This window comes from Suricata suricatta, chromosome 12 (genome assembly GCF_006229205.1).
Source record: "Suricata suricatta isolate VVHF042 chromosome 12, meerkat_22Aug2017_6uvM2_HiC, whole genome shotgun sequence".
Taxonomy (NCBI): Eukaryota; Metazoa; Chordata; class Mammalia; order Carnivora; family Herpestidae; genus Suricata; species Suricata suricatta.
In genome coordinates this window covers 23561391-23575108 of record NC_043711.1, presented here as the reverse complement: position 1 = coordinate 23575108, position 13718 = coordinate 23561391, and the positions used below count along the sequence as shown (strand labels likewise).

General features: G+C 38.2%; 1 protein-coding gene across 1 annotated transcript in view; it reads left to right on the top strand.

Annotated features, from left to right (window-relative positions):
• ERC2 (ELKS/RAB6-interacting/CAST family member 2) overlaps positions 1-13718 on the top strand; it is a 916748-nt gene that overhangs the window by 460490 nt on the left and 442540 nt on the right. Inside the window, exons 11-12 of the mRNA XM_029918083.1 lie at positions 499-692; positions 6474-6485. Of these exons, the coding sequence (XP_029773943.1) occupies positions 499-692; positions 6474-6485 (206 nt within the window). The remainder of the gene's footprint in view (positions 1-498; positions 693-6473; positions 6486-13718) is intronic.

Here is a 13718-nt window from a genome sequence, read left to right as displayed (position 1 = left end):
TATATATATATATATATATATATATATATATATATATATACCCTTGCGGGTTCTTGGAAAAATAATTTAATATTGTTATATCTCAGTTCTCTACTAGAAAAGGAAGCTGTTGGTATGAATCACCTCCTTAACTGTGAGAGGTCGAATTGTCTTTGTTCTGCTTGACAAAGCATCAGGAATAAAGATGTCACAGTCTCTACCCGCAACCAGCCCCTGTTTCTTGGTGGGGGAAAAAACTCCAAAGTAGTAACATTTAATGCAACAAAATATTAATAATAAAAGAAACTCCCCTGTGAAACAATAATATAATTAAAATCAGCATTGTTCCAAGGCAGGTGAAATGTGGAATTTTCCATTTTGCCTTTTAACTGACAGTATACCCATAATTCTTGATGGTTATTTTTTCTTCAAAGATAATTTCTGGGCCATTGGTTACTGTACTACCTGTTGTTCTAAATTGTTGTTTTAACTACATTCTTTAAAAATATAATGTTGAAGGCTCATAATATTGAAGATGACTCCAGGATGAACCCCGAGTTTGCAGACCGGATAAAACAACTTGATAAAGAGGCATCTTACTACCGTGATGAGTGTGGCAAGGCTCAAGCAGAAGTCGACCGGTTGCTGGAGATCCTCAAGGAGGTGGAGAATGAAAAGAATGACAAGGACAAGAAGATTGCAGAACTTGAGAGGTAAGTTCTGCAGTCATGTTGTGAATTGTCAGCACTGAGTGAACATGAGCTTAGTTGCCCATCGCAGTTGGTGGTAGCTCTGGAATATGCATTCTATTTCAAGTTGGAAACAAGTTATGGATGAAGAATGGGGCCTGTTAGGGATGATGTTGTGTTTCTGTAGGATACTCAAGAAGGCAACTAGCTTTTGAGGGCTTATGTACTTCTTAAGTGTTTAATAAAGAAATGGCCAAGTTTTTTGAGTGATGTTCCTGATTTAGCATTTGTGCCTGCAAAGAGTGTGAGAAATTGAGGCTATGACTACTTGAAACCTTAGTAGTAGTAGTAATTGTTGTTGTGGTGGTGGTTGTTGTTGATTTTCCCATGAAAGACAAGCATTTGTGGTGTAGGTTTGTTTCAAGCAAAGAATATAGAAGAACATATTTGGAAATTCATTCTAGATAGGAGAAAGTGAAAGGAGCTCATATCCTTTTGATGTCTTTTGGCACACCACAATAAATCACCTTGGGATGTATCTTGTAAGAGGACCTTATAGCACTTGTTAAATAAATATGTTTGAATGCAGTCTAAGTCAGGACTACCTGATAGCAAATTGTGTCTAAAAACAAAGATAGTTATATCAGGGTTCCAGAGCATTTAGATTCTCAGGTAAATCATATCCATATTGTATTTATGTATAGGACAGACTCTAAAAATAAGCTTTCTATTGATGCTTTTTCCTATATTTCATGTGAGGAAAGAATTTCTGAATAATCTTATGTAACTCCGTACCTCTGAGGATTTCTTACTGGTTCAGCAATAAGGCAGAATTTGTCTTTCTAGATTCAGTCCATATGGAAGAGATCAACAAATTTTAAATGAATCCGTGAATGATTGCCAGCTCTGATCAAGACACTTGTGAGGCCTGAAAGGACCTCAAGACATGTGCAGAATAGCTCCCTATAGCCTTGTGGAAAGCTCACAGGCTGTACTCACAAAAAGACCTGGGTTCAAATTTTGCCTCTACTTCGTGCCAGCTGTGTCACCTTAAATCTTGTTAGAAATGAATCTCTAACAATTTCTTACAATATATCATACTTTTCAGGTGCCAAGTCCTGGTGCGACCCTTCTATTATTATGAATAATTGAATGCTAAAACAAATAAATTATCAATATTAAGTGGCCATGTATTAAATGGATAGATTAATTCTCAAATTTTCAAAATTTTCAAGCATAGAATTTAATATATTCAAATTCCAAATCAATTAGTATTTCACTTAAAAATCTTAGTATTAGTTTGATGATAATCAGACTTTTATACAGTGTACCAATTTTTGTGATTAAATCAAGAATTTCTTTTCCTGAGATGAGTGTACAAATTGAAATCCTTAGGGGCTTAATTTTAATTTTAAGATGTGGGAATGTTCTGCCAGTCTATTGGTTCTTAAAAACACTTAATTTAATTTAATTCACTTATTAATTTTTTTGAATGTTTATTTTTGAGAGAGAGAGAGAGCAGAGGAGGGGCAGAGAGAGAGGAAGACACAGAATCTGAAGCAGGCTCCAGGCTCTGAGCTGTCTGTGCAGAACCCGATGTGGGGCTTGAACTCATGAGCTGCAAGATCATGGCCTGAGCCGAAGTTGGATGCTAAATTTACTGAACCACCCAGGCACCCCATCACTGTTAATTTTAGATGCATCTACATGGCTACTTTGGAATTATATATTAGGACCAAAATTTTTCTTAAAAAGCTAATGTGAGATCACAGGAAGTTATGATCACATCTCTTTTATTCATGAGAAAACAGACCCTGTAAGGTTGAATTACCTTCTGGAGATTGGTCCTGTGATTAGAAACAGGCAAAACTGTAATGTATGTTTTCTGACTCCTAGTCTTACTGTTCTGAGAAGCTATGAGTCTTTTAAGGGCATAATATTATCTATGTCCTAGATAATATTAATAATAGCAGTTATAATAATAATAATAATAATAATAATAATAATAATAATAGATTATATTTTATGCCCACAGTGTATATCAGGCAATCTGCTAGGCACTTGACTTACACAGAAAGTATCATTATCTTAATTTCATAGATGAGAAAACTATGACTTATACAAATTAAGTAACTTTCTGAGGATTTCAGAGTTTATGAGAATGAAAGTTGGAATTTGAACACAGGTCTAACAGGTGAGTGACTAAGAACAATCCAATCCAACAAAGAGCCAGAAAGAAGAAGTGAGTCTGGTAGCATTAAATAGTCAAAAACCGGCAGAGAGGCATTGCTGCTGGGCCACAGGAGATCTGTCTCATCTTTATTAGCTTTCATGAGAGAAGGTGATGTGCCCCACATTTTGAAGGCAGTTTTTTTTTGTACTAACCCAGCTCCCTAGAACTGAAACTGAAAAATCAGGATCAGCTACTATAAATATTTGTATAAAAATAGTTTAGTCTTAGTTGGACAAACAGGTCTTAGCTGGACTCTAATGCCATTAAATCATCAAGAATATTCACATTTTTATATCCTCAATATGGAATGCATTAAAACAGCAGTGATTTTTACAGGCATTTATCTTTATGTACTTTCTGCACATTTTCTTTATCTCTGCCTTTGCCTTTCCTTAAAGCTGATGCCTCCCAAGCACTGTAATTCATTAAAAGTGTGGTGGGACTCGAGTCTGTCCCAGTTCTCTGCCTGCCTCTGTCTTGGGTCTAGCAGCAGAACATAATCTGGGAAATGTCTGAGCTCCAGCCCCAACCCAGGCCCCGAAGGAGGTGGGGGTAGAGAGAAAGAGGGAAAGTTTTCTTGGGGAAAGGACAGTTTAGCCTTGGCCTGCCTTTCTGAAGCATTATCTGCTGGGCTCCATGTGTATTCTGACCAAAACATCTTCCTCATTTGTCAGGCAGCCCTTTTGAAATTGGGCAATATCTTCATTTTCTGGCTTAAAGTACAAAATTCCTACCTCATAATGTTGGGAACTAAAGATTTCTTAGCAGTGTGACATATATCTCCATTTTGGAGGCATGGAGGAGTGTTTGCAATTAAGTTTGTGATTTTGAAAACCAAAAAATTGAACTTGAAATAAATTTGTGGTCTCTGGTCTGTAATATGACCTACCATAGTGAAAAGACTTCTTTTTAAAAGCAGGGAATGTTAAAATATTCCAGAACTTCAGTCATGTGCAGCAAAAGGTTCAGGGTTAGGAATAACATAACTCAAACGACACTGACACTGGCCTACTTCTCTCTCAGAGGGCATTTCTTGTTTGCTTTCTACTCTGTTAATCTTCCCATTTTTAATTTTCTCCACACTGTATATATTCCAAATAGCATATGCCTGGCCCTTACATGGATGCATTTACCTCTTAAATTCCACATGAATGATGTTTTTCATCATCCACTAAAGATTTTGCTTTTCAAAATGCATATTGCTACAGTGTGATCCCCATGTGCAGTTTTTCTTATAAACTCTTGCACTTGATGCTGATGGCTCAGCAGGGAGCTTCTGCCTTGGACAGCGGGTGACTCTGGGGGAGTTTAACACAGGTGGGTGAAGGAGCATACTCCTGAGGGTTGGTCCAAATCAGGTTGAAGTCCTTATCTGATCACCAGTGCTAGATACCATGTATGCTATATGATCAAATAGGCAATTAAACATTAGAGGGAGTGAAATATGTGGTCTTTCTCTGTCAGTGGTCATCAAGGGCTCTGAGTTTAATTTAGAGTTTCAGAATTAATTCTGCCTTAGGGAAAAGAGAGAGGTTAAGAGAGCCCTTGTCAAACAAGGCCAGCTGCTACTGGATTTCTGGCATCTCACCCATGGGAAGGAATTGGTCAGGTAACCTTTCATGTAATTATCTTAAATATGTTAGGGGGGTTGTTGGTATATGCCTAGAGGACAGAGAATGCCCAAATCAAGTCCTCATTCGCCTCCCTCCCACTGTGGAGAGGAGAGTGGGTCCTTCAGCATTCTACTCCTCAGACATAATAACATTGGAATAGAAATAGAAAACAGGTAGCACTTAATTATCTAGATCAAGGACTAATGTCATCAGAGATTCAGACATTTGAGAAATCATTTTAGATGCCTAAAAGCACCTTATCTAATGTTGAGAAACAGACTATGATTTTTTTCTTCTGAATTTGTTCAATAATGTGCTGACATAATTCCTTTGATGCCTTTCATAACACTTTTTACAAAATGTAACTAAAGCTTTGCTTAAAAAAATTATACTGTGTACTAGAAGTCTCATGATATGCTGAAGAAACTTGATACCAGTTCTGTTTGTTTTGATATAAACTCCTCTTTCTGAGAAATTTCTATTTATGTTTATTAAAGTATTTAAAAACATTTCAGTGAAACAAGTGGCAGATGGTTTTGCACCATTTCTAGCAACCCTTTGGGGAAGGTTATGTACATTATGGATGCCTTTAGGAATTTGATGAAAACTAGGAACCCTTGGAAAAGGCAACTAATCTTAAATGTTTGCTTACTGTTTCAATTTAGGATTCTCTAAAGCTTGGCCATGGATCACAGTTTGATATACCTCTCTGATCAAGAAGGATTTGAAGGAACAGCTGAGGCCAGATTCCCCACAATGATCATGGCCTGATCTAACTTATTTTTGATCAATCATGTGTTCATGATCATGACACACTCTGCAGAGAGATTTCAGATATGAGGGATTGTTGATTCAATGCTTTCACCATGTGTTTAATCTTGAATTTTCTCTTCGAATTTTATCATTATGGTCAACATTGTTTTCATTTGAAATGTTCTTATTTAAGCTTTCTCCTGATGATTTGTTTTGTTTTTCCTTTTTCTGTGAAATGCTTAAAATTACTTCTTAAAAGTATGGAATAGTGGGGTCCTATTGATAGTTGGTAACATATTTCCTCATTCACTTTGTTTTTTACAAAGAGCATTATATAGGTTAACAAAATGAATGTCCCCTGTATGCTCCTCTAGTAGCCTGAAGAAGATCATGACTTTTTTCTTTTAATTTTTGCTTGGATCTGGGACTTTGTTGTTTTGACTTATTAGAAGGGCATGTTAAATATTTTTGTACAAATAAGTTATCAAGCATCTGGATATTTTCAGTGATGCAGTATGATCCTCATTTTCACAACTGAAAAAAATTACTCTGAGCTTTGGAAGTTGCTCTGTCCTTTTTGGGGAGGCTGAAAGGAGGGCAGCACTTCACCCATAGCCCTGCTCACAGTGTCTTTGATCATTGCTAGGTGCAATGCTTTGTGAGCATCAAAAATGGAAATCTTTGGACAGAAAGCCAAATTGCTCGGCCCCTTTTGCTTTTCAAGAGGAAGGAGGAAGCTCTTATTATATGGTTACTAGTTCAAATAAAATCTTTCTGACATCAGTGCTTACCACCAGCTCTAATACCTTAGTGACTTCCATTTCAGTTTATTAAATAATAAAGTTTTATATTCACGTGGATAGGAACTTTCCCAATGAATAAACCACCAGAAAAGGGCAGATTCCAGCTCTTGGGTTGCTGGAGCACACCTCTGGTTCACACCAGTACTTACAGTGATTATAAGAGCACATACCGGTTTCTTATGTAAGTTTAAAAGAACAACTTACAGTGTATGCCCAGGGCTTTGAGGTAATATCAGATAAGAGTTGCTTTACTGTCCTTCATTTGGTTATAAAACCTGCAAATATAACATCTGTTGGCTGTATGTTTAAAACTAATGCATTTCCTTCCTTTTATTCTCTTCTGCTATCCCTTTTCCCTTCTGCTTATCCTCCAAATTGCTGCTTTCACCCTTGCTCCAATCAGCTTGACTCTCAGGTCAGTACTTTAAGTTTTTCTTCTAACCGCCTCCCCCTGCCCCCCAAGCTCAATTTATCACTTGCACCTGTTTAACAAACACATTTCTGAAATGGTTTTCCTCTGGCCACCACATTTTTTTACCATTTCATCCTATGCCTAGGGATTGTTTATTTCTATGAGAAAGCTGTATAGGTGGGAAAGGGCAAAGAAGAAGATGGAAATAAATTGCTGTTGGATTATTTGATACATTTGATTCCTGGATTATACAATCAGTAAGAGGAATCAGAGTGTAAACTCCCTAGTGCACTTCTTCTCAGCATCTCAGAAAATTGACTGCATGATGATAAAACATGTTGCAGTGGAAAAAACAAAATGCAGGACACTAAATTTAACCTGGGAGAACAAAAGATTTGCCTGTGACACAGCAACTCAAAAGCTAAATTTAATAGTGCAAACCACTCAAGACATTTTGCTTAATAAATCACTGTTTTGAAAGATTTACAATACTTTTTTTAAAAGTCACTTTTGAAAATTATCAGTGTGTTGGTAACATATTGTACACACATGTTATTTCCTGTCATTGTTTTGGTTTTTGACTTTTTAACTTCATTTTTATTAGCCATAAGACATACCTTAATTAACTAGGACAAAGCATATGGAACCAAATGTAAAGCTTGATTCTGCATTGATTATGTACACCCCGATATTGAGAAACAAAATGAAAATTTTCTTTAAGAAATGCATCCAAGATTTGAATCCTCTAAGATAAGGGTCCAAGTCAGTAATTTGTTCTCCTTTAAGTCAAGCAAGACTTCTCTTTCCAATAATATGCAGTAACGTCTAGTGATTTCTTCTATCAGTGAATTTACCGAAAGGTACTCATTGTATGTTTTGGGATACCAAAACTTGGAAAAAAAGGACTCAAATTGATAGCCAATGTAGTTGCTCTTTTGAGAGGCAAGCGATACTATTTTCTTCTCTTTATTCAGGATCTGCATCTCTTTATTCTGTCCACTGCTCATCACCTAAGCCACCAGACCAATACATTTCTGATAACAGCAAATGATTTCAAAATGAGACCTACTGCCCACACACCAGTTTTGCCCCACTGTCTGCTCCCAATCCCTGTGGCTCATAGTCCTTGAAAATGAAACTACATCTCTACTATTCCCACATACCACACTGGATGTCCCACAGGAACTGCCTTGAACTTCATCACACTGAATGAAGCCCATTCTCATGAGATCACCAGAGATCCAAACACAAGTTAAAATTATGGTCCTACAGAACTGCTCTTATCCAAAACCTAATGACAGTTAATTTACTTTCTGGTGCCCCTGTATGCAGAAACAGACATTGTCATGAAAGTCAGAAAGGAGGAGCTTGGCCACATAGCATCCAAACCTTTTCTCCAAGTTTTGGATCTGCTCATTTAATGAAGCTTTTAGCCTTTTTCCTTGCCTGTTGTTTTTGTTTTCTTTCTCCTTTTGCCTCCCCTCTGCTGCTCCTGATCTGCATCTGTTGATATTGAAGTCCTTGAGATCGGGGAACCCTTTGTCTCTCACACCTCATGTTCCCTGCCAGGGCCTTCAGATGTTGTCCACAGGCATTGTGCTATGTCGTATATATCAGGAACTGTATTGTGTAGTATTTAGTTTTTTCATATTTCATGGTGAATGAACATGAACTCGGACTCTCAGAAGACAAGACACAGGATTAAGGCTGGGAGAGGTTGTAAGTGACAAGGGGTCTCCCTACAGAGGGCTTGGTGTATTGCCTGGTTTTGGTAAAGTGCTCAGGCCAGGTCTGGTTGTATGAACTATATGGTCAAATCAAGATTCAGATCATTTCAGTATCATTTAATAACCTCTTGCCCCATATAAACACAACGGAGACAATGTAGAATCATTGTAAACAGTCTCTTGTTATATTTTTAGTGTAATAGGAATTGGGCAGCCCTGCTTTCCTGGAAACAAAAATGTCTGTAGGTGTTGGAAGCTTTCCTGAACTTTGACAAGTTTCTAGAGTTAACTATGCTTTTTTTCCCCCTCCAACTACTTCCAAGTTTACCAGTTAAAATAAAATGAAACGTAACAATTCTGGAGGGGAAGCGGGTAGGGGGTTGGGTTCAATGGGCAACGGGTATTAAGGAGGGCATTTGTGATGAGCACTGGGTGTTGTATGTAAGTAACTAATATTACACTGTATGTTAACTAAGTGGAGTTTAATAAAAACTTGAAAAAGAAAAAAGATAGTTAAAGGAAAAAAAATGAAATGTAACAGTTGAATTAAATATAGGATCTCTGGCCCAGGGAACTTTCTTGATATGGCTTACAAGTGAGATACATATATTTGTGTATGTATGCATACACATATATGTGTATACACATGGCATACATATATTTCTTAATGTGTGATCTTTCTTAGCGTAGAAGTTTGTAGTCTGCCCTGTACCTCCCTACCTCTCAGTCTGAAGTTAAAAACTTGACTGTTAGGTCTTTTTTTCTGTGCTGTGGACTCCATGGGAAATCTTCCCCTCCAACTACTTTTTAAAATGGCCTCATTTCCTTTTCAAACTCTATAAAGACTCTCCTGCTTGAATTCAGGTAGACAGATAATAAGTATCTGGTTTGGTAAAATGTAAATGTCCTATTCCAAACCTGGTCAGATTCTCACTCTAGAAAACTCCCACTTCTGTTAAGAATCTCTTTACACACAAACCATTGGGAAGCTGGAGAGATTTAACAGGATCTCTGCATTGCACTCTGGGGGGTAGTTTATGTGAAGTTTGCTCATTTCTAGGAACTATTTGTGAGATTAGCGTGTGACTTACGACAGATGACATTATCTAGATAAATGTATGCAGCGATTGGCCACAAAGAGAAAAATATCCTTGGGATTCACTTCAAAATCCTGCCAGAAAGTCAACCACATAAAACCAGAAGGCTCAGGGCTTTCCTGGCCTCTCCCAGCCTCCAGTTTGCTTTGGATCTTTAGTCAGCTGCTTCCTTCCTTATGCCTCAGTATCCCTTCTTGGAAAGGAAGGAGCTGTGTTTGGAGTAGGTCTCCTGGGAGCCTCCTTGCACGTGTCCTGCGGGGTTACTGTTGGTGATGGGTTGTGTGCATCTCCCTGGCAAGCAGGTTCCAGCTATGGCTGGCACCTGGCAGCAGGCGTGAGCTCATTGTACAGAGTCACTTCAAATACTTCTACCAAAATAAACTCTTTGTGATGTTTCCCCAGAGCTCAGTACTGCACTCTCAATCTCTCATTCTTCTAGCAAAGGATGAAGTCATTGCTTCTGGACCTCAGAGGCCTGTTGCCCCCAAAAAATAATGGAAAACAACTTGCCTAGAGCATCCCCTGCTGTCCTGCAGTTTGTTCTTCACTAGTTCTTACCCTATTCTCTCCACAAATACCTAGCGAGCAACTAACTATAGGCCTGGGACTATATGCTGGCCTCGTATTTCTAAAAAACAGCTGATGAAGTGGTTCCTGGGTGGCTTGGTCAATTAAGTGTCTGACTCTTGATAAAGGTTCAGGTTGTCATCTTGTGGTCATGAGAGTGAGCCCCACGTTGGGCTTCATGCTGAGTGTGAAGCCTGTTTGGGATTTCCTCTCTCTCGTTCTGCCCTTCCCCTGCTCATGCGCTCTCTTTCTCTCTCACTATCAAAATAAATTTAAAAAAAAATAGCTGATGGAAAACTGACCAAATCATTTAAGAAATGATATATATTACATTCATTTTTATATTCATGATGCACATTGATATTAATAATCATAGAAATAACAGAAGCCGAAGTTGCAGCAACAGTAACAATACTGGACATTAACTAAGTGCCAGCACTGAATTAACAACTTTTTATGTAGTATAACTCATAACAACTGTATGAGGTTGGGACTGTCCGTTCTTTCATGTTAGAGAAGAGGAAACTGGAGTTCATAAAAGTTAAGTATTTTGCTGGAGTTAATACAAGGTAGTAAGTGAAGAAATTGGGAGTTTTCACCCAAAAGCCGATCCTTTCTGATTTATAAATGGAATCTTTTGCCACTTCTGCTCCAGTTGCATTAAAATCGTCGAGGAGCCCTGCAATAGAGACCCCCATGCAATTGTGTGGGATCCATGGTTTCCCAAAGATGGGGTTCATAGAATAGACCACATGAAGCATTTTGGGGACATACTGTCCTGTTTGCTGTGCAGACAGCCTCTCTCTTCACCCTGGGATTTATGCTTCCCTCCCCATCTATCCCTTCCCCCTCCTTGGGCTGGTTTCTTCTGTAAAAATCCTGCCTCTTCATGGCCGTCTCAGGTATCACCTGTCCAACCTTCCCTGTGCCCCCCAGGCAGAGCAATTTCTCCCTGCCTTGATCTCCTGAGCTTTATCTGACCCTTTCCCCTGGCCTGTGTTATATCCTACCTTGGATTAGGCGCTGTGTCTCCTAGTAGATGGCAGCTTCCTTGAGTACAGGCTGGGTCTCCAGCTCCATGTGGTGTTGTAGCACACCCTGGAGGTGGCACTCACACTCCTGTGTGTTGAAGAAATAACTGTTGAAGACAATAACTTCCATTTGCTCCGTCTCACTCCTCCTACCCTCTACTGGGTCCCTATGGAGAGTTGCTGGTGGGCTCTTCCTGGAGGTGGAGTCGACTACATCAGACAGGAAGCCAGCAGAAAAGATATGATTAGTTTTCTATCAAGCTGGATGACTGAAAGTTCAAGAAAAATAAAGACAAAGGAGAAGAGAAAATCTCTCCTTCTAAATTTATCTTTTTCTCCTTCCCTCTCTCTTTCCCTCCTCTACTCCTTCATCTCTCCCTTCTTCCTTTCTTGTATCCCTGCTTCCCTTCCTTCTTACCTCTTTCTTTCTGTCTTTTGTTCCCTCCTTCCATCTTCTTTTCTTTTCCTTTCCTCCTTTCTTTTTCCCCTTCTCTCCTTCCCCTCCTTTCTTGACTATTCATTGAAATTCTTCTGCATTGAGTCAGTGCTAGATGTTGGGAATATAGCAGTAAAACAGACATGATCCCTCCCCTCACTGAATTAAAAGACCAGCACTTCCTATAAGGAAGGATTTGGCTACTAAGAAAAATAGTTTGTCCCATTTATACTAATAGCCAGAAAAACTGGGTTTCGGGTTTTTTTTAAAATTCCTTTTCCTGTTGGGGTTGAAGGGGTTATTCACAGGTCAGAAAATTATTTCCCTCTTTTAGCTGCCTTCTAATGCTGACATTTCTGGTGAAGTGTCAGAAAATTTTATGCCCAAGCAGAACTGGTAGAAAGCCAGAAATCAGTTGATTTTGCTTTGGGTGCAAATATTTTATAGGAGATGGAAAAAGTTGTTTTCCCTGATTTACAGCTCCTGCAAACATAAAGTGGGTTCTATATTTGGAAATGTTTTTGAACCTTTGAGGTGTAGCCAGGGGTTGGTTCTTGCACCTTTCCAACCTGGCCTTGATAGGACTTGCCATGGCTAATGTTTTGCTGAGCCAGCTCCAATTTGTAGAGCTAGGGCTTTATACTCTGCATTATTTTTACTTTATAGCTTTTTCCTGAGTGGCTGCTCTGGCTATCTGTATCCTCTAGAATGTGAAGAAGATTCAAGGAACACAATTTGCACTGTAGTTGAAATGCTTTGTGGTACAGTGTGTTTCTGAGGTTCCTTGGAGATGAGTAAAACCATTTTGCACTTGCAGATCTGTTAAAACAGTGACAACAACAGCAAAATCAAGGGATAGTCCCAGGTAGGCTGGTAAGTCTTGGCCCCAGAAGAAGAGATGCCAAGTTGGTAGGGTTAACCATTCCTTGTAGTTTTTCAAAACCATTCCTCCTTCCCCACCCGTTCATCCCTACTCCTTCCTGGCTTTCGGTTGGTACTACCATATGGATGAATATCAGCAAATAGTAAATCTCTCAAGATATGTTAGCCTTTTCTGTAAATGTTGAGAAGGGGAAGGAATTTTTTAAAAAATAGTTTCTCAGTATTATTATAAATCACTTTCTAGAAAAATAATATCTATTTCCTTTATATGGCTTTTCTTATGAAATGTGAATTCTATCACTTCATTACCCACAATACCAGCTCAGGTTGTAGGGAAACCTATCCAAAGAGTGACTGGGACTCTCTTCCGTATTGGGTAAAGGTACTTGGAATTTTCACACTGCGTAATTTCACATTTTTGTGAAGTCTATGTTTTGGAGGGACCTATTTAAAAATGAGTGGGTTCTGTGTATGTTTCTCTGAACAAAATGCCTTGCTGTTAATATACCTAACAAAGGTTTTGGAAGTTTCTTTGTAAGAAATTCTTAGAATTTTAGTATTTGCAGCTCTTTTTCATTTCTAAATTCAATGAATACTATACAGGTGAAGATTGATTATAATATTAAGCCAAATAAATATGAAAAAATAGAATAGGAAGACAGAAATTGGCCGATTTTGTTTTGGGTGCAAGCATTTTATTGAGGATGGGAAAAAGTTTTTTTCTAATTCACAGTTCCTGCAAAAATAGAGTGAACTGTGTAGAATTATTTTTATAGAAAAACTTTAATTCTAGAAATTATAGAGCAAGTCAGGGAATGGAAAGAAATTCTCCTTGACGAATATCTTATTGCCTTTTTTTTTTTTTCAGTCCAAGAGCAGTGAGACTTATTTATGTTTTAATTCTAGCTTGCCCAGTGACCTCCTCTCCCAGGATTTTGCTAGTTGGTAACATTGTTAATATAAGCATTATTCTTTCTGGTATAAACAGAACTGAGTTTGCAATGATTTATGCTTTGCAATAATTTTTTCAATGAAAGTTGAAAAGTATGTGATCCTCAGCATGTGTGGATGAATTATGCTATTTCTTGTGAGACCCCACATGTAATTGTGAAGACACACAGTGAACATAAGCAACTCTTGAGACATTTTAATATGTGGCAGAAGCAAAGCTACAAACAGAATTGTTTTGCAAATTTTTACTTCAGGTCTTGGGAAAATCTCTTTTGAAAGTTTTGAGAACAAAACTATTACCCTTCCCAGATGGGAACATAAAGTAATGGAATAGTCTCGCTGGCCTGTGGTGTTGGTCAACTGGAATATTCCCATGACTGGACAGATCTCGATGTGATGTGTGAGTTGAAGTGTAAGAGAGTGGTTTTAAATTTAACTTCAGAGCCCTCTGCTATTTAATCGTATGTCAGTTTGATGGTTCCAAGGACAGCATGATACGTTGCTCACAGATAATTACCGTGGAGAAAATGAGTTGGTTATAATAA